The following is a 21,826-nucleotide window of genomic DNA, read 5'->3' as shown; positions in this document are numbered from 1 at the left end:
AACCCCACAGGCAGCCCCAAGCTATCACTCCTGGTTTCGTGGAACTAAAGGCAAGACTCAGCAAGTGGAAGAAATGAATGAAAAAATTTAAACGGAGCAGTAAAATACACAACTTCCATCCCCTCTATATAACCCGTAGCAGCAGACTTTGTATTCCAAAGGCGCCGATCTTTTGATGGATGGCTGAATTAAGGAAAAGTGGCATTTTTGCTGTCTCCACTCTGTGATGAGCAGTGGGAAATTGCAGGTGACACATTTGGGAATGTGCTGTGTAGAGTTCACTTCCTGGCACAATTATTGATAGACATTCTCACTATTTTGAGCCACATGAGAGCTTAGATAACATCGCAGACGTGTGTTTTCTAGAATTACAGGTTGCCATAGTGAAAAAAGAGAGACACTGAATCTTCTGACTTCTATTGAAATGGCAATGGCATCATGGGGTCCTGAGGACAAAGCTGGACTTGCACTCAAGTTTCAACGAATTTGGTGATAATGTTTGCTCCATCCCTTTACAGTGGCCAGTTTCATTAACCCCGGGCTCCTGAATGACACACATTGTGAGCAGTTCTTGCTGAGGCAGCAGTGGGAGCACTGGCGAGGCAGGGCTCTGTGGTCAACGTGAAAATGGCTCCATTATGTTCCCTTTCAGGAAGGCTGTTTTAAAGTGACCTCCGACTGACAGTTTAATTGCTTAATTAGAGTCTCTCTTCTGAGCCTCAAATTCACATGGCTCTGCAAGAGCTTATTGATCCTGGGACACGCTGCCTGTAGTTCCCTGTGAGAGCAGGGAGAGAAGTCAGTTCAGCAGCACCAGTGGCCCAGGAGTCTCCAACCTCTGATTTCAGCATCCGCTTTGCTCAGCACAATGGAATGTCTGCCTGGTGAGAACCAGTGAGGAAGAGATAAAAGCAAGCAGACCACAGTCCAGAGCCAGGCTCTCATTTGGAGAAAACACACACTCACTAGGGCTGACCGAGCCTAGAACAAAGAAAGGGCCCAGGATGAGTAGCCGGTTTCTGTTCCGCAGCTTTTTGTGCTGATCTAGGAGGAGGAAAGCAAAGGATCTGGTTAGAACTGAAGAAAACCAGATGCCCCCCACCCCCACCCCAGAGCTGCAGGGTCTGTTTTTACGAACATTGTTTGACGATAAGGTGCAGGGTGGAACAGGGCAAACACAGCCTGCAATTTCCACATTTTGTTTTATTTTTTTAAGACACTACCCAAGACGTGTTTCCTTTTAAAACATTGATCATTTTCAAAACAGATCAAATAGACACAGGAATAATAGAACTCTGGGCTTCAAAGAGACAGCGGAAACAACTCTTCCTTAAATATTTATTGTTTTACAAATAATCCAAGACAGAAATCAGTCTCCTCCTCCTCGCCACCACCACCCCTTATTTCTTCCCTCTCTCCTTCACTCCTCACCACAGAAAATTTACTTTCCATTTGAAAGTCGAGTATGGTTTCTGACGATCTCTTTAAAACGTTTGTGACTTACTTTTGATAACCTGCTTAGTCCTTTTGCACTCCAGCTCCAAAGCAGGCACCAGAGGCTGCGCCAGTACTTTACATCCCAAAGCAAAGAACAATGGAAGGGAGGCCCCAGCTCTCAGTCTGTGGACCCCGGCTTTGTTTTGTTTTGCTTACAAGTCAGCTCAGAATCTCCTTACAGGCTTGTTTCTTTCGAGAATAAAATGAATTTCTTGGATTTCTTTTTGTATTAACATTGGAGCCACTGCTTAGAACAGTTGCAAATTCTTAGACTTGGTAGTCTCCTGTAAAATTTGAAGACTGAGAGTGATAATGTAGAACAAAGGACCACGAGTGACAATGCCCATGAGGTGAGTGACTACACATTTCACTTGGTACTAATTTCAGGGCAGGGTAGCTGGAAAGTACCACTGACAGGAAACTGATGCTTCCTACTCCCCACCCAAAAGAGAAGCTGCTAGAATGAGTAATATTTTCCTCTCTGTCCTCGCATTTATGACTCTAACAGCTTGGATAATTTCCTGAGGGATTCCCTTCCCTATCACTTGATATTTCCTCTATCATAGAGCAGTTCTCATTCCAAAAATAGAAATTCCATCAGCAGCTATACTACCAAATGTAATGTGTGAAAACATTTCATGGAGTCTCACCCTCAAAAAGGACTTTGTACCCTCATGGGCATGATCTATTCTGTAGCCTAAATATTTTATTCTTCAGCACATTTTTACCCTGATAAGTTTTAAGGCAATCTAAAGCAGTAGACATGTGTTGCAAGGAGATCAACTTGAAGTAAAGAGTAAATATCAGAGTGAAAGCCAAGTTACAGCAGTGGCAAGGTGAGGAAAGAGGCTATGCTGGACCAGAAAGTTAGGCTGTGGTTAGAAAAGGACAGGTGTGGATGTATATCTGAATTCAAGAATAGCACTGAGTGTAGGAATCAGGGATATAAGTTTCAGTTTATTATTGGTCCCAGGCACTGCACACTTTGTTACATAGTCTGCTAAACTAGCCATGCTGGGAATCCCATGCTTGTTCAGTGGGAGGGAATGCGTGACAGGTGCCAAGCACTCTGAAGTCCACAGGGGCCCCAAAGAAGAATTTCTCAAATGCCACTAAGGATGCTTTATTGTAGGCCTGGATAAGTGAGAGGAGACTTCCATTCTACTTCTAGAGCTCCCATAATTATCTTTCTAGGAGGCCACGGACATCTCACTCAGCTTCGTAGACTCATACTCTCAATATTCTATCCTCAATGGATGATACTTGATTTTGTCTTTTCAGTTGGTTTAATGATAACTGATCAGATGTCAGAAGGATGGGATCAGATGGATACTGTTTCTACACTACTCAGTGTGTGACTGTGAGCAAGTTAATTACATGTTTTCTGAGCCTCAGACTTACCAACTGAAAAATAAAATTATAAGAAGGATTGAATTAAAAAAAATATTTTTATTGATTTCAGAGGGGAAGAAAGAGGGAGAGAGAGATAGAAACATCAATGATGAAAGAGAATCATTGATTGACTGCCTCCTGCACGTCCCCCAGTAGGGATCGAGCCTGCAACCTGGGCATGTGCCCTTGACTGGAATCGAACCTGGGACCTTTCAGTCCAAAGGCTGACGCTCTATCCACTGAGCCAAACCAGCTAAGGCAGGATTGAAATTTTGAAATGTATTTAAAGCATTTATCACAGTGTCTGGAACAGATAAGTGCTGGCTGCTACTCCTGATATTTCTGTTACTGCTACTACTACTTCTATTACCACTCATACTATTTTAAAGGTCTTAATTTATCTTTTAAAATTTGTGAAACTTAAGGCACACAGAACTACAGAACTGGGTTCATAATCCTCAGTTCATTGCTAATTATCACCATTAGTTTTTAAATAGCTTAATTTTGTTTTATCTTAAAGTATTTTTATATCTTAATTTATATATACTAGAGGCCTGGTGCACAAAATTTTTGCATGGGAGAGGTGGGGAGGTCCCCTCAGCCCGGCCTGCACCCTCTTGCAATCCGGGAGCCCTCAGGGGATGTCCTCAGGGATCAGGCCTAAACCAGCAGTCAGAGGACATCCTCTCCCAATCCGGGACCCCTGGCTCCTAACTGTTTGCCTGCCTGCCTGCCTGATTGCCCCTAACCACTCTGCCTGCTTGCCTCATTGCCCCTAACCACTCTCCTGCCTGCCTCATTGCCCCTAACTGCTTTCCTGCCTGTCTGATCGCCCCTAACTGCTCACTTGCCTGCCTGCCTGATTGCCCCTAACAGCTCGCCTGCCTGCCTGATCACCCCTAACTGCCTCTGCATGCCTGCCTGATCACCCCTAACCACCTCTGCCTGTTTGATCACCCTTAACCACTCTGCCTGCCTGCCTGATTACCCTTAACCACTCTGCCTGCCTGCCTGATCACCCCTCACCACTCTGCCTGCCTGCCTCATCGCCCCTAACCACTCTACAAGCCTGCCTGATAATCCCTAACTGCTCGCCTGCCTGCCTGATCACCCCTAACCACCTCTGCCTCAGCCCTGCAGCCACGGCTTCATCCGGAAGGACATCTGGAAGGTCGTTCAGCTGTACAGTCTAATTAGCATATTGCACTTGTATTATTATAGATAATTTTATTCACATATACTTCAAAATCATTTCAGTGAATTTCATCATTTCATAAGTGTGTTATTTTGATACTTTCTAGAATATCCACAAATGAGTTAAGAAGAAAAAAAGTAATAGTGCAAAAAATGAAAATAGAAGCATATTCATATATATTTATAGTTTATTTGCATGAAAAGCTCAATGTTGAAGCATTGTCATACCTTGGGAATTATAAAATATGCTGTGTGTTTTGCTTGTGAATTAAAATAGTTTTTGCTTACTTCATATTTTAATAATTTTAGCCTACACATTTAGTTGGTTTATTTTCTGCATGAGCAAGATGAAAGTTAATAAAACAAGAAGATAGGGGATTTAGTAGATATATACCCCCTCCCCCCATTTATTCTCCAATAAGCTGAGTGAATATATTCCAGTTCCTAGAAGTGAAAATACAAACATTACTGAGGGAGCTATGTTCATTTCCCCCCCCTCAGTCATGTGTTTTGGACAGTAAGTAATGACTGTTTCAGTAAGGTGATCACAAGTCACTCTGATAGCCTCGGTTTGATCCTAGAGGAGGGCCTGTGGGCTGAAGTGCTATATGCACTGCATCCCTATCAGTCCTTGTTCTTTAGTTCTCAAGCAGAGCACCAGTGATTATTTGTCTTTATTTAGTACATTTTTTAAAGTATTGGATGCTCAGCTTTTGTATTGCATTTTACACTTTTCCAAAGAAAACACTGCACAGTGGCTATTGTTTGAATGGAAGGGGGCACATGAAGCAGGGAGAATTTCTGGCTGCTGTGGTGATTGAGACCAGATGTGATGAGGTCCCACACCAGGACAGCAAGAGGAGGCCCTGCAGGGGAGGTGGTGAGAAGGCATCCAAGAGATATACCAGAGAGAGAATGCACAGAGCACAGGATCCACTGGGCGGGGGGGTGGGGGGGGGGGGTATATCTAAAATGGCTTTTACGGAGGCAAAAACAAAAGGAAAGGAGGAATTAGGGGAAGAGGGAGATGACCTCAGTTTGCGATGTTTACTTTCAAAGCTTATGGGACCATACAAGCCATGAGATCTGGAATGCCATTGGATATATGAGCCTGGAGCTTGGAGAGGGGTCTATTTCCATTGCAGATATTGGTCAACTAACAAATACCTTGGAGATCTTAAAACAGAAGCATATCCGTTTGACTTGATACATTCCTGACAGGCAACAAAAGGCAGATTAAGTGCCATTAATACCCATCTGGCTCAGATACTGCAGTATTGTTATGTGAATAGCATTTTGTTATGTCTCTGTATGTGATCATTTACATGTGTGGCTGGCTAAACACTAAACACTTAAGCATTTCAAATATATATGTTATTTTAAAAGTTTACATGCTCCTCATATTACATTTTTAAGATACAGAAAAGAAGAAATAAGAAATTGGTGCCATCCATATATTTCAACACAGAGACAAACTATTAAAAGTTTGGCTTATTTCCTACACAAACATATACATACAAACACACACATGCAGACTTACATACACGTAAACATAGATAGTTGAGGAAATACTGCACATCATTTTGTATCCTGCCTTTATCACTTAGCATTGCTTAATACATTTATTCTTAAAAATATTATCTTTGACTATATAATCCATCATATGGACATACCAGATTCAGTTAGCCATTAGCTCACTATTTTCCACTTTGATAACATTGGGCTTCTTCTTATTATTATAAAAATACTATGAAGAGTGTATTTATATGTGAATCTTAGTCTACATTTCCTATTATTTCTTTTATATAAATTCTCTTTTCTTTTTTAAAAATTTACCTTTATTGTTGAAAGTATTACAGATGCTCCCTTTTCCCCCCATTGACCCCTTCACCCTACTCCCGCTGCCTGCTCCAGACCTGTACTGCACTAGTGTCCATGTACATGAGTTATGCATATATGCCCATAAGTTCTTTGGTTAATCTCTTTCTGCACGCCACCCCCCATTCTTTTTTCTTTAGAATTAATAATATGAAATTATGAAATATTTTAGGTATATGGTAAAGTACAGTCTACATAATGCATGTAAAACAAAAACATCCCACTGTCCAGACTTGCCAAATATTAATATTTTTCCGTATTTGTTTCAAATCCTTTTTTTCTCCAAAAGAAACAAATTGCTAAAAAGACAGTTAAGTCCCATGTGCAGCCCACACTGATACCATTTCCTGCCCTCAGTCCTAGAGGAAACCACTTAAGAGAATTTGGGTTTATGATTCTCATGGCTATTTTTTTTTTATTAAACTATAGTTTACATACAACATTATATGAGTTTCAGGTATAAAGCATAGTTATTCTTACATCTTATACCTTATAATATGATTACCACAATAAGCCTGGTAACTATCTTTCACCGCACAAATTTGTTATATTATTGACCATGTTCCCTGTGCTATGCATTATATCCTCAAGACTTATTTATTTCATAACTGAAGGTTGTACCTCTTATTTCTCCTTCCATTTTTTCACCCATTCCTCCACTCTCCTTTCCTCTGGCAACCATCAGTTTGTTTTCTGTATCTATGACTCTGTTTCTGTTTTGTTTTGTTTGTTTGTGTGTGTTTTTCAGATTCCATATTTAAGTGAAATAATACAGTATTTGTCTTTTTCTGTCTGACTTATTTCACTTAGCACAATATCTGCTAGGGCCATACAGGTTGTCACAAATGGTAAGATTTTATTCTTTTTTATTGTTCAATATATCTATTTTCTTTATCCATCTATCAATGGACACCTAGGTTGCTTCCATATCTTGCTTATCCTTTTACTAGAGGCCTGATGCACGACATTTGTGCAACAGTAGGCCTTCCTTGCCCCAGCTGCTGGTACTGGCTTCTCTCTGGCACCCAGGACCCAGGCTTCCTTCCAGCCATCGGCAGCATCCAAGACCCAGGTTTCCTTCTGGCCACTGCAGGCACCTGGGACCCGGGCTTCCTTCTGGCCTCCAGCAGGCACCTTGGACCCAGGCTTCCCTTGCAGCCCCAACTTCGCCCGGAAGGTCACTGGGAAGGACGTCTGGAAGGACATTTGGTCTAATTAGAATATTATACTTTTATTATTATCTACTAGAGGCTCAGTGCATGATATTCATGCATGGAGGTGGGGAGGTCCTTCAGCCTGGCCTTCACCCTCTCACAATCCAGACCCCTCAAGGGATGTCTGACTGACAGTTTGGGCCCGTGGTGGGATAGGGCCTAAACCAGCAGTCAGACATCCTTCTTGCAATTCGGGACTGCTGACTCCTAAATGCTGGCCTTCCTTCCTGCCTGATCACCTCTAACCACTTGCCTGCCTGCCTGATCGCCCCTAACCACTTGCCTGCCTGCCTGATTACCCCTAATGGCCTCTGCCTCAGCACCCACCTCTGTGGTTTCATCCAGAAGGACATCTGGAATGATGTCTGGAAGGTCGTTCGGTTTCCTGGCCTAATTAGCATATTATGCTTTTATTATTATAGATATATAAAAAGCCAGTGACTGGAATGCCATTTGGGCCTCTCTACAGGGTGTGTCATAACACAGAGCTAGCTTCATCAGAGCAAGCAATATAGAATGGAAAAGAGAGCGGCAACAGGAGGGAGAGTGCTGGCAGGATGGAAGTGTCCATCTTCCATCACCTAATCATGGAAGTGGCATCCTATTACTTTTGCTTGTCATCTACTTATTAGAAACAAGTCACTAGGACCACTCCCCATGCCAGGGGAGGAGATTGCACAAGAGCGCGGATGTGTGGAGCCAGGTCATCAGAAGTTGCAGGACCCATAGTCCCAACTGAGTAATTTCCATGGATTATGTCTCCTACTCAGGCTCCTGCTGCAGCAACATGGCTGGACAAACCTCCGTCCTTGGGACTTTTTGTTTTTGCCTCCATAGAGCTCCAGTTTCCTCCCGCTAAGCCTTATTCATTTCTTAAATAGCAATGTAGCTCTCCCCCATCTCACTTTAGTAGTAGAGGCTGATATTAAGTACTTAAAACGTACCAGGAACTATCCTAAGTACTTTATATCTTTTAACTCATTTCATTCTGATGAACAATATGAGCTGTGTGTTCATGTCCATTTCATTTTATAGATTGGGAAGCTGGAGGATAGAGAGGTGAGAAACTTGTCTAAAATAATATTTAAAAAAGCACACAACGTATCTCACAGCCATTCTCTGAGAGCCTGTGATGGTGTTTTGCTATATAAAGAGTTTTTCTCTCTAAAAGAAATTCTGGCACCGGCTTCTAAATAATACATCCTGTAAAATAATGCATATTTCTCTGAGCATTAAGTGCATGGCAACGGAAAGGGTTCCTTTTTGCTTAGCTCCTTTATTTTCTCAAATTACCAGTCCTTAGGACTCCGACCATAGGCCTCTATAAAGATCATCAGAAAGGGATGCTAGTCTCTGCCTCAGTTTACCTCCCCACATCACTTTATGCTGGAGATGACATGTGTGAACTTGGAAAAGGGGCTGGTGTTTACCCAGATCTCCTTAAGATTTTTAAGCATCAGTGTTAAAATTCATAAACGATTGGCTTGGTTTTAACTCTGGATAGAATTTAAGGCAGAGATTTTTCAACCTTTCTCATCTCACTGGACACGTAAACTTAATTACTAAAATTCTGTGGCACATCAAAAAATATGTTTTTTGCTGATCTGACAGAAAAAAAGTGTAATTTTTATTCATTCACACCAGACAACTATTGCTGTGTTGCCTATTGTCATTTCTTACTTGACAATCTAAGGGAAAAGGTCAGTGCTTGTGACTAAATAGTCAAGTATTGCATGTTTTAAAATTTCTTGTGGTGCACCAGTTGAAAATCGCTGGCTTAGGGTATGGATGGTTCCTGACAGTACTGCCTACTCGGCCTTGGGGATTGGTCTGATGTCCTCCGCCCACCTTGCGCTTTCCATGTCCTCTCACAGCTGGCGAAAGGCTGGTACAGTCAGTGAGAAGGCATCTGGGAGCAGTGTGTGTGGCCTGTGCCCTGAAATTGGACCTTCCTCCATTGCCCTTTGGGACCAGAATGTAGAAAGCCTGCCCAGAAAGCAGCCCCAACTGACCTCTAACCCACTGTGAATAGCCTCCTTTACCCACAGCCATGTCTGCTATGCATTACACACTCTAATCCAAGAGAGGGGACAGTTTTTTCTTAACTCTGGGTTTTTCTCAATCTTATCCTATTTTTGGGGGGCCATAGACTCCTGTATGCGTTTATTTATTCGAACTCCAAACGTTTGTAGCCTGTGACATGCACGTTCTTTTCCTTTAAAAAGTCTCCTATTTATACAATAAAATTAAGGTTTGGTATTATGAATATGTATTCTGGTATCTGGAAATTTTACAGAACTCTGGATACTTTCTAAAGAGACCAACTTTTCTGTTAAAATTAGATTACCACTTGACTAGATCTGCCTGTTTTCAGAGCCCCTGTAGTGTTAACTCCAAGGAATACTAGCTACTTTTTCTTTGGTGGATTCAACTTTAAAATTTTATTTTACTAACATCAGATCAGAAAAATTAATTCCCAGGTCTAGAAAACTCTCAGCAGTAGACTTCAATAAAAATTCTACATCTATAAGTTATATGACTACGTGTGTAGCTAATAGCAGTATAATTTGCTTGCTTTTTCTGGGGCACTAATTGGAAGTAAGGAAAATGCATATTGATAATTTTCATGACCTTAGAATTTTAAATAAATAGGAAAAAGTTTCCTATATATTCTTCCTTGCATTTTTTCTTACAATTTTAAAATTAAAAGTTAAGCTGATTTGATATTACAAGTGTAACAACACTCTTACATAAAAGAATTGCTATTCAAAACTACTTAAAAAATCAACTGTCTCCTTGATAACCTGAGGTATTATACTTTTATATAATAACAATTAGGTACATATAACTTAATAATTCTAAAAAGCATTTATTATTATTATTTTAAATCCTCACCCAAGGATATTTTTCCATTGAATTTTAGAGAGTGGAAGAGAGACGGAAAGACAGAGAGAAATATTGATGTGAGAGAAATGCATCAATTGGTTGCCTCCTGTACACACCCAACCAGGGCCCAGGCTGGGGAGGAGCCTGCAACAGAGGTACGAGCCCTTGATTGGAATCAAACTTGGGACCTTCAGTCCGCAGGCCAACACTCTATCTACTGAGCCAAACCAGCTAGGGCCTAAAAAGCATTTAAAGAGGAGTAACATGATATAATGTAGAAATTGGAGAAAGAATTAAGTTCCTGACTCTTGGATCACTAGCTCCCATTGTCACAAGCTCCCATTGTCACTAGCTCCCATTGTCATAAGCTCCCATTGTCACTAGCCTCCATTGCACCAGCTCCCATTGTCACTAGCTCCCATTGTCATAAGCTCCCGTTGTCACTAGCTCCCATTGTCACTAGCTCCCATTATCACTAGCTCCCATTGTCACTAGCTCCCATTGTCACTAGCCTCCATTGCACCAGCTCTCATTGTCACAAGCTCCCATTGTCATAAGCTCCCAGTGTCACTAGCTCCCATTGTCATAAGCTCCCATTGTCACTAGCTCCCATTGTCACTAGCTCCCATTGTCACTAGCCTCCATTGCACCAGCTCCCATTGTCACAAGCTCCCATTGTCATAAGCTCCCAGTGTCACTAGCTCCCATTGTCACTAGCTCCCATTGTCACTAGCTTCCATTGCACCAGCTCCCGTTGTCACGAGCTCCCATTGTCACTAGTTCCCATTGTCACAAGCTCCCATTGTCATAAGCTCCCATTGTCACTAGCTCCCATTGTCACTAGCCTCCATTGCACCAGCTCCCATTGTCACGAGCTCCCATTGTCATGAGCTTCCATTGTCACTAGTTCCCATTGTCACAAGCTCCCATTGTCACAAGTTCCCATTGTCACGAGCTTCCATTGTCACTAGTTCCATTGGATAAGACAGTACTTAATAGCTAGCACACTTGTTAAGTCTCACTTTAATCATTTTTTTAAAATCACATGGTGTTGAGGACTAAGTTAGAATGTGAAAGTTCTACAGTGTGAATCATGTTTAGGATGCCATTGGAACATACTTTTGATTTGGGGAAATTTGGGATCTTTCTACTTTGGATCCATTCCTTATGAAGCAATGCTTCAGCCATATGAATTTCAGCAGAGGTCTTGCAAATCCAAGGTCTCTGAGGTTGGGGTGGGGGGCTGGAAAATGTGGAGACCCCCTGGAAGATGTGCCTTCTCAAAGGATTGCAGGCACTGCCTCCTTCATGTGACTTCCTGAAGATTCCAGCTTTAACTTTCTACGTTACTCTTTTTTTTTTTCCTTAGGAGGATTGCAATCATTCCGAGAAAAAAAGAGAGTTTAGGAACAATATCCATTCACTCACTAGAGCTCTGACTTTAGGGAGGAATAAAGGAGACTAGAAGAATCTTGCTTTTTAAGTCCATAGATTTGTAAAAATACCCTGAATGATGTGTTGCTGTTACTTGGGGATGTCTATAAACTTCATAGAACCTTAATGTTCCACTAGAATTTAAGAAATGTTGTTCTATATGAACAAACAAACAAATCACCTTAGAGAAGCAAGTAGTCTTGACCAAGAATCAATTGGTATTCTTTCCCAGACCCTGTAACCCTGGACATTCTAGAAGGTAGTCTCTAGAGCAAGTATTAATATAACATTACTGAAACCCTAGGTTGTTATAGTTATTACCTTAGGAAAGTAGAAAACCAAGTATAGAAATAATAAAGTCTTTAATTAAACCAATGATGATAATATTAGAAAGTAGGGTTAAGTGTAAACGTCCTAAGAGGTTCTGTAATATGGTTTATATGTTATTTTGACTATTTTTTAAGGTGTCCAAAATTTAAAAAAAATAAAATAAAAAAGCAATCAGACTAGATTAGAAAGTATATTTTGAATTGGTTAAGAAAATGTAAACTCAGCTGGTGTGGCTCAGTGATTGAGCATTGACCTATGAACCAGGTGGTCATGGTTTGATTTCAGGTCAGGGCACATACCTGGGTTGAGGGCTCAACCCCCAGTAGGGGGCATACAAGAGGCAGCCGATCAATGATTCGCTCTCATCATTGATGTATCTCTCTCTCTCTCCCTCTCCCTTCTCTCTGATATCAATAAAAATATATTTTAAAAAAGAAAAGAAAATGTAATCTAGAGTTTAATCTATCTTTAAATGAATAAAAATCAGTTTTAATGTTTATTTGTGGGATATATAAATTTAAAATTTGACCATTAATTTTAAAAAAGAAAATAATTGCTGCAACAGAATCACATTTATTTAAAATTCATTATTGTAAAATCTTTAGCACCCCCCCTTGTGAGAAAGTTACAAACTCTATAAATCTTTGATTCACATACTTGTATAAATTCAACTGAGACTAGCCTCCCAATTATATTCATGCTCTAAAAAGAACATTGATTTTAATCATGACTAGATATTTAGTCATTGATGTATCCCTTTCTTGTATTAAATCCATGAACTTTAAAATTTTCCCTAAGATTTTCTTATTATATATAAGTGACATTTTTTGAGTGAAACTACAGAACTTTAATTTCATATTTTAATCCCACTCTGATAGTTGGCCAGTTGATGCATCTATTCCACTCAATTGGTATCTTGCATTTGATAAAATGAGAGTTTCAGTTCTGTGCTCTAAAATCTAGCTGTCCGTTTCCACATGACCTGCTCCCTCGCAGGAACATGTGACTTGGCCACATTATTTGGGCTCTTTGTGCATCAGATGGAGGGATTCTTGGGAGGAGAAAATGGGATAAATGTACGTGAAGGGCTGAGTCCAGTTCCTGGCACATACTAAGCACTTACTGAATAGTTGCTATTATTATTGTCACTCAAAGAAAAAGAACTCATTTACCACTGGTTTACACATAAGAACATTAAAAATTTCACACAGAGTTCCAAGGAAATGAGCCAACTTCAATTTCACACACCAATACAGCAATTTTGAGTGCATGTAATGAAAACTCTATTCCATTGGTAAGTATGGGAGGTCACCTAGTTCCAGCATAGTACTGAGTGGACACAGAACCCAATATATTTTCTTAATTTTTGAGGTAATTTTCTAAATTAAACTCACATCACTATATCATTTGGATGAACTCTGTCATTTCTCTTCCTTCTTAACCATGACCGTCTGAAGAACAAAAAGTGCCAGCAAATGTTGGGTTTCTGAAAAGTAATGGTGACTCATCATTGTTTTTCATCGATTGCTCCTGAATTCATTCTTGCATCAAACATTTTCAGTACATGTTGTGGGGATGGCCTATGATGTGACTGCCTTGGAGTTAGAGGAGGAAGGAGGGCTGTGAGAGCGATGGTGCTTATGAAGACATCTGGGGATCTAATAGTGCTGCTGGCAGAGACTCTCCTACTGAAATCACTAGCATGTCCCTAGAAATGGCCGAAGACTCAGACATTCCCATGAAACTGTGTCACATGACAACAGAGTAAAGCATTTGATCTGGCAAATGTTTTGTTTTCTACCATCTCACCAATGTGCAGATAGTCCATGGAACATAGGCCTTTTAGATGAAAGTATGAAGTTCTGAACCATTATTTTCCCATTGTCTTTCTTTGTAGGCATATGATGGTTTAAGCTCCGCAACTACCCGCCTTGCCCGTGCTTGTGGAAGACAGCAGCTGACTAACCCCATCACCTCTTCAGGAAATAGCCTCTTTGTGAGATTTCAGTCTGGCCCTTCTAGACAGAGCAGGGGCTTCCAAGCTCACTTCAGGCAAGGTAGGTACAGGGTGGGTTTCTCCGAGGCACCTGCCATCTCTCCTTAAGTGCCTCTCTTGGTGCTACAATAAAATGAGACCAATTCTTAGAAATTGGTCCTGGCTTTCTACTTCATATGCAACAACTTAAATAGAACTAAGGAACTATGATTTGCAATTATTCCATTTATTGATCCTTTCAATTTACCATTGTCTAGCTTGGTGCCATCTTCCTTTGGATCTCTGGAACTCTCCGACAAGTTTTCAGAATAATACCTACAAACAGCTTTAATACTAGAGATATGATGTCTAAGTGTCTATCCAAATTCTTTTGTCCATAGATAAATTACCTAACATTTATCCAAGGTTGTATATCCAAAGGAGATAAACCACTATAAATTATCTATACTAATAAAAGCCTAGGTGGTCCTCCTGCCCTTGCATATGACATTATCACAAGATGGCCACCACAAGATGGCCACATGCACAGCGGAGGCAGGGCCTGGTGGCCACTCTGCGCAGTGAGGCCTGGGGGTTCCACGGCTCTGTGCAGCACAGAGGAGGCCGGTCCCGATGTCTCCATTGCCTCGCGCAGAGGAGGTGGGTCCTGGCGAAGGAGGCAGGTTGCGGCAGGGGAGGGCAGTTGGGGGCGATCAGGCTGGCAGGCGAGTGGTTAGGAGCCAGCGGTCTGGATTGTGAGAGGGTGCAGGCAGGGCTGAGGGACACATTCTCCCTCCCTCCCCCCTGCCCCCCCCCCCCCCCCCCATGAATTGCATACACCGGGCCCCTAGTAAACTATAAACTTGCTTGTAATGTAGAGTCAGATTTTAACCCTTGAATCTTGCCACTGTCCACCTGCCAGTGTTGTTTTCCATTGTTTTTGTTCTTAAATCACCACTTTCCAGTTCTTCTGACCTTTCTATTCATTGCCTTTGATCTGGTAATTCTTAGAGATCAATCCTTTACCCTACCCTCAGAGAGGGAACCCAGAACAAGAAGGGGTGTGAGTTGGCTTCTGTAGGCCTCTGATTTTATTCAGATGACCTTTGTCATTTCAAATAAGTTTAGTCTGCTTGGCCACTTGTCTGTTTCAGTGCGCTTGCTTGCATTCTAAAATAGAGAGCCCTGGCTAGGGAGAGTTTTTGGATCGAGATCTCCCAAAGACACACTGTACACTTTGGAGCAAGACAGACTGAATAAATCAACCATTCTCTGTGCTTCCAAAGAAAGAACAATTTCTAAATACATTTTTCCCCATTTAATTAATCACTTTGCTTTGCTTCGGAGTGAAAAAAAAAAGTCCCCAGTGGATCTTCTCTTGGACTATTAGAACAGCCTCCTCAATCTCACCATCCTTTCTCCATCTTCCTTCAAAGTGAACTCGCAAAAGCCTCGTTCTGATCATGCCCTTGAAAATGACAATTCTGTCTGGCTGCACTGCCTAGGCCCTAGGGAATGGAGCCCGAGCTCCTTCAGACGGTACCCAAGAGCCCAGGAACCTGCTCTGATCTTTTATTCAGTGCCACTTCCAACTCCCCCCAGGGCGCCACACTTCAGCCAAGTCTGTGTAGATGCCGTCCTTACTGTCCTCTGTGTTTCTGCTCAGGCTGCCCTCCCCCAGAACTACCCTTTCTCACATCCAATTCCTCCTCCGGCCACTATCTCCCCTGTGACACTCCTCTCACACTCTCACTGGCAACAGCCTCTCCCTCTCCTCATTCCCATAGAGTTTTGCACTTCTCTGATAATCCACAGCCATTCAGTGAAGTCTTGTTCAATTGCATATTGATTTTCCTAGAAAAAAAGGTGTCCATAAAAAGATTATTTCTATACGTATAATTATGAGTAGGCAAAATAAGTGAATCAATGCCAGAGTTTTGTTTGAGTGATTCATTCAATTCATAGCCATTTAATCTGCTGTTCTGTGTAGCTCCCCACTTCCTGTAATTGAAGGAAATGGTTATAAATGTACAGTGAAAAGCCATTTTCTCATGGCTTATGTGCAGCTTCCTCGGCAGATTACTTCCTTGGCCTGAATTTCGGAAATGAGGGAAAATCAATTATGTTTTCATTCATCACATAATTGTTGTGCATAGCCAGTGGACATCCAGAGTACATGACTGTGTGTGTGTTTGTGTGTCCTCAGTCTGTGGAGGCTACATCCTCACCGACTCCTTTGATACAATATCCTCTCCATTGTTCCCTGCCAAGTATCCAGACAATCAGAACTGCAGCTGGATAATTCAAGCTCAACCCCCATGTAAGTAACAAAAACAAAGAAGGAAAGGAATGCAGGGTGGATGGTGTCTGTGGGAAAGTCCGTCCATGACTAATGTTCTTATCTCTTCCGAGATAACAATTGATGGCCTTCCTCTTTTTTTTGAAGTCCCAATTCCTGCTCTGCACAAGAACAAACATTTCCTAATTTGATAGAAAAGTTATTTTACATTTTATTCTTAATTTAAAATTTGTTTTTAAGTTTCAGAGCCTAGCAAAGAAAAAGAAAAACCCTAACCTTACTGTATTGACAGGCATGTGAGATTGGGGGTAAGCAAAGCTAATTGATAAATAAGTAAATAGTTTTTGACACTTATGCCTTAAGTGTAGCAGATGCACAAAAACAGTTGCCAAATGGATAAATAAATAAGAACCATAGACTGGAAAATTAATAATTCATAGTTTGGAAATATAATGCCATGAGCATATTGCTCTTTAATCAAAGTGGAAGATAATTATAAAACCTGGTCTCTCCTGCAGTGCTTGTATTAAAAAAAAAATAAAAAAAATTCCAGCATAGGCCTGGAAGAAACACTTAATGAGTACTTACATTATTTCATTTTTGGAATCCTGAAGTCTTATTTTCTGACCTGGTAATAATCTGGTGGTAAAACCTTACCACATTTTACAGACAAAGAGAATGAGGAGACCCTTCAGGACTCAAGCAGTGACCTGAGAGCGGGTGACCCTGGGGCCGTTATGAATCATGTTTTAGATGAGTTCTACCATTCCTTGAGGTTTTCAGGAAAAATTTATGACTTCAGTCATAATGCGAGAAAGGTATTAAGCTCTCGACTCCACTCTACAATGAATGACCTGGGTGATAACAAGGAAGTCACTTAAGCTAATGAGGCCCCATTAGCTAATCTAAAAAAATGAAGAGTTTGGCTTAACTATTCTCTAACACATTTCCCGGCATGTCAAGAGTTAACAAATGGATATCTTTACTGACATGCATAGGCTTTGGTGGCTGGTGATGTAATCCTTAGCCACTTGCTGCCTGGAGCCTGGAGCCCCAAAGCAAGTTGCCAGCCCTCCGGAAACTGAGTCGTAGGTGAAGAGGCCCCCTGCCTTGAGCCAGCAGTTCTGCGCCTCAGGATACTTTATGATGAGTTGTAATGCATTTAGATGAGATCTCACTGGTTCAAAGCCAGCATCCGGGGAAGATCCTATTCCGAAGACAGGGGCCCTGGAAGAATGACAAAAGGAAAACATACCCGGGCACTTGCTGTTCTGCAAGTAATTCAAAGCTTTCTTTTTAAATGACTGAACCACAGGGCCCTGGCCTTACAGTGAAGCTGACAGCGCTAGGTAGGATATGCTGCCAGGAAGAAGAATGTGTCTTATTTACAATCGCACGTAAAGAACCAGGACTTAAGGACCAATTCTACTGAGAAAAGTACTTAGGAGAAGAACATAGCTAGGGCTGATATAAAAATGTGTAAAGACGACATTTTCCAACAAGCTGTTCCCCATGGTGCATGGAGGACACCTACCCCAGGAGTCCTCTTCCTTACTGGCATTTCAGATTCTCTAGGTGTTTTCAACAACATGGATTGATGCTCTTCAAAGGAAACCTGTCAGCAGAGAACTTGTCACTTTCCCTCTTCATCCCCTCAACCCCTGGGCAGATCTGCCCATTTCAGTGCTTCCCGCTGGAGAACCCACGCATGAATCCTCAGAGGTAAAATTTCCCGCCCTGTCTGTTTTGTTCGCCAGTACGCTATTAAATAGACTTCGCTTTTTCTTACAGTCAATCATATCACCCTCTCCTTTACTCACTTTGGACTTGAAAGCAGCACAACATGCACACAAGACTTTTTAGAAATTTTGGATGGCAACTATGATGACGCGCCCCTCCGAGGTACCGTGCCTGGAGTGCTCTCATTTCTGTCTGTGGCCTTGGCTGGGTTTTATTTATATTCTGGCATATCTGTGTGCTGTCATTCAAGGTCAGAATGTTTCCAATAAGCACGAAGAGCAGTATAAGCCAAGTAAAGATAATTAGGGAATAAGAAACTGGAATTCAGTGTGGAGTTCAAGAAACTCAGCTTGTCATATTCAAGGACATGAATAGTTTATGCATTTTTTAAATTTAAAAGTTGCAAACACTTAGATAGTAGTGAAATGCATTCTACCCCAGCATTAAATAGCATTCTGTGAGAAATTTCTTAATATTTAACCACAGTTCTTATATTCAAATTAAGCATTTTTTTTCTGGTTTTGTCCTCAGTGGAAGCAAAAAAATAATTATAAGTAAATAAGTAATCTGGATTGGGTTTGTAAGACAACCCAGTAAGACTAAATATTGCAGCTATCTAGGTTCTAAAATGTCCTAAAAAAATAATCTCAAGTTATTTAAACGTTTTCTATGAGTTACTTATACTTGAGCATCTCCTGATAAAGTAGAAGATGAGCGCCCTCAGAAACGGATTTTGTTGGGCTAAATTCCCAGTGCCCAGAACAGTGCCTGAGACAATAGCAGGCAATCAGTGAATACGCTCTGCTCTGCGCCCACTTCTGATTGTAATGCTTTTTATCTCGAAGCACTTGACCAAGAATGAGGGTATATTATTTAACAAACACATCTAGAACTCACCTTGTGCTGAGCACTATTTTGAGAACTTAGTAAAGAGTACCTCAATTAATCCTCATACCTTTATGATAGAGGTTTCATTATTTATTGATATTCTCTTTGCTCAAGTGGGGAAACCGAGGCACAGAGAACTTAAGTAACTTGCCCAGGTCACGTGACTAGTAAATGGTAGAGCTCAGAGTTCAATCCAGCTATTCTGGTTCTAGCATTCACACTTTTCTTGGCTATAATATTTTGCTTTTAAGCACTGGTGCATTTATTTGTGCATTTATTACTGTGCTGGAGATCTTAACATTAGTTACATTTGGAGCCAGGCTATCTACATTGTTCTCATCTTCCCCTAATGTTCTTTATCATGTTTATAAATCATCTCTCCTATGTTTCTATTTGTAGTTTATTTTTTATTCTCAGGCATTGTTCCAAACACTGACCTGACTTAAATGGTTCTCCTAATAGTGATTGCCTCTGTTTGCTTTGGTTTCTTGTAATTCCAGTAAATCTGTGTTTACTAGAAATAATGGCCTTTGCCCTGTTATCATTCATTCTCCCTGTCATTATTTAGGCCGATACTGTGGCACCTCCATGCCCCATCCCATCACTTCCTTCAGCAATGCTCTGACACTGAGGTTCATCTCTGACTCTAGCGTGAGTTTTGGTGGTTTCCATGCTACATATGCTGCATCATCATCAGGTAAGACACATCCACAAGTGGCACCACTAGGTTAACAAGGAGGTGGTTGAATTCCTAGGTTTGTTAGGTGGGACTCTTTTACCTTTACAGTTGGAAGCTAGTTTCCTGTGTCTAACCTTACATCTTCCAAATTCGGTTAGCACGCTTGTCAATTCTGGCAGCAGTGAACTCTGTTCCACAACTTTATCCATTCACCCACCTGTCGACGCGTAGGGTGTGTGCACACCTTGGCTATTGTGACTAATGCTTTTAGAAAGGGAACTCTGGGAGTGAGGAGAATTGGCTGGAATGATCTTGGATGGCTTGTTTGTCAGTGTGTTGGCGCTCTCCTCCATGACAAGTTGGTTAAGGCAGCCTGTAATTCACAGTGTCTGAGGGCATCTCTTAAGAACGGACAGCCGCTGTTCTCCTGTCTCCCTGGCCTCGAGGTTGGGCTCAGGCAGGGTCTGCGTGCTGTCACTGCTGGCTTGATGGTTGGTGGCACATGGGAATGAGAGGAAGGCAGAGCCACTAGTCCTGGGCCCCTTAGTGCTGTTTGTCAGCTGCCAGCGCCTTGTTATCGGCATTTAAAAGCCTTCCACCCTCAGGAGATTTGTGTGTGGCTCAGTCTTCGCTGGAGGGGGAAAGGGCGGAGCACTGCCCCCACTGTAGGCCAGGGTTGAAAATCATCCTGGTCAGAAATACTGCGTGGTTGTAGGATTAAAACAAGTCTTTTTTTGCACAAAGTTATAGTACACAGGGAGAGAAGGCTTTGAGCAAAGGATGTAACCCCCTTGGCTTTTAGTTTTCAGAATTTTTTTCTTATTTTATATGAACAGGATTTTTTGTGTGTGAAATAGATGCTGTTAACAGCTCCCCTGGTGCTCCTCCTCCTTTATCTAGTGTGCCTTGCATTTGATCTTTGCCTGGGCACTCACTGTTTTCTCCTTTCTTCCAGCTTGTGGTGGGGACTTCCACATGGCTGAAGGCACCTTCGACAGCCCTGGCTACCCTGAAGTTTATCCCTCGAATGTGGAATGTGTCTGGAACATTGTCAGTTCCCCTGGCAACCGGCTCCAGCTGTCTTTCATGTAAATCCTTTTTTATGGAGTATTGTTTCAGTGGATCTGCAGGAAGGAAGCGCTGTTACTAAAAGGGAGGACAGCTAATAGCACATGTGTCCAAGCAACTGTTTGAGAACACGGTGGGAACTTGAGGAACTCTGTTTCCAAAGTTCCTTTGGTTTAGTCACAGTTCGGGTTATAAATAGTATTACAGTTCTCTTGAGAATGGTCCTAGCGTCCTGCCTAATATCACCAGAAATACATGCCTGAGCATTAATTTGTGGAGTCTTCATTTTTAGAGAACAGTAATTTCATTTTTTTTTTTAAATTAGGAACATTTATATTCTGCCAGAGAATCACTAACATTCTTTCTTCCAGCAGAAATCCTATCTCAGTTAAGCCTTCTTACCCACACACCTTATGACCCCCCTACCCCACCCTAATCCACCTTTCCTTCCGCTCCTACAAAGAATATTTGGGACGTTTTTTGGAACTAGTGGTTTATTTGTAAAATCACTCTCCTGTTCCTCAGTGAACTGCAAGACTTATGAATATAGGGTCCCACAATGATCTGAGTGGTCTTAAATTAAATGAAACAACAGTTGAAATTTAATTTAATTTTTCTAGAAGTAGATAGTGAAAAACACATGCTAAGTGAAGTGGGACTTTTGAATCATCCATAGAAAGGAGCCTGTGACCTGCCACACTCATAATGCAAGCTGAACAAATATTGAATGATAAGACTAGTATTTAAATTCATGTTTTTAATTAAAAATTATTTATAATACTATATTGTATATTGTTAAACTTTGGTTGGGTGGCTAATTCTGTTTTTGAAGAGAATATAATAAGTTAGTGCTGAGGAAAGAGGATTGTTTTGCTTGGCCTGTTTATTAAAAAACAAAAATCTTGCTGCTTCTCCTAGACATGCCATTCTGTGGATTAAGAATGGATTAAAAAAATGAGAGAACAATCTTATTTGTGGACCATGTTCAAACATCTCAAGTTGCTTTCTTTCAGCCCATCAATCAGACAGGCCTCTTCAGGGACAAGTGGCATTGTGTTAAAACAAAGACACCCTCCCGAGCGCCTGAGAGTCAAAGAAAGTTTAAGTTGCCACAAGGGAAAGAGGTTTTTGCTTGCTTTTGTCTTTACTAAAAGCAAAGTTCTGTATGGGAAGATATGTATGTATCTGATATATATATATATGTATTTCTTTATTCAATATTTATTAAGCCCCTACTATATGCTAGGCACATATTGGGCAGATGTTACTCCTATGCTGGATGCTAGTAATAGCAAATAAAACATGATCATTATCCTTATGATGAAGTCCAAAGTCCTTCACATGGCTTATTA

The 21,826-nt window shown here is 41.2% G+C and overlaps 1 protein-coding gene across 1 annotated transcript in view; it reads left to right on the top strand.

The window, feature by feature from the left end:
* The window catches only part of CUBN (cubilin), a 296,326-nt gene that overhangs the window by 141,472 nt on the left and 133,028 nt on the right, over positions 1–21,826 (top strand). The window contains exons 32-36 of the mRNA XM_070408021.1: positions 13,723–13,882; positions 16,007–16,120; positions 17,891–18,001; positions 19,296–19,424; positions 20,362–20,494. Coding sequence (XP_070264122.1) covers positions 13,723–13,882; positions 16,007–16,120; positions 17,891–18,001; positions 19,296–19,424; positions 20,362–20,494 — 647 coding nt within the window. The remainder of the gene's footprint in view (positions 1–13,722; positions 13,883–16,006; positions 16,121–17,890; positions 18,002–19,295; positions 19,425–20,361; positions 20,495–21,826) is intronic.

The sequence above is a fragment of the Myotis yumanensis genome, unplaced genomic scaffold (assembly GCF_028538775.1).
Source record: "Myotis yumanensis isolate MYYU_CA2020_CCGP unplaced genomic scaffold, mMyoYum1.0.hap1 SCAF_1, whole genome shotgun sequence".
In the NCBI taxonomy this organism is placed as follows: Eukaryota; Metazoa; Chordata; class Mammalia; order Chiroptera; family Vespertilionidae; genus Myotis; species Myotis yumanensis.
Note: the sequence above shows the minus strand (reverse complement) of the source record. Positions and strands in the feature narration are given on the sequence as shown.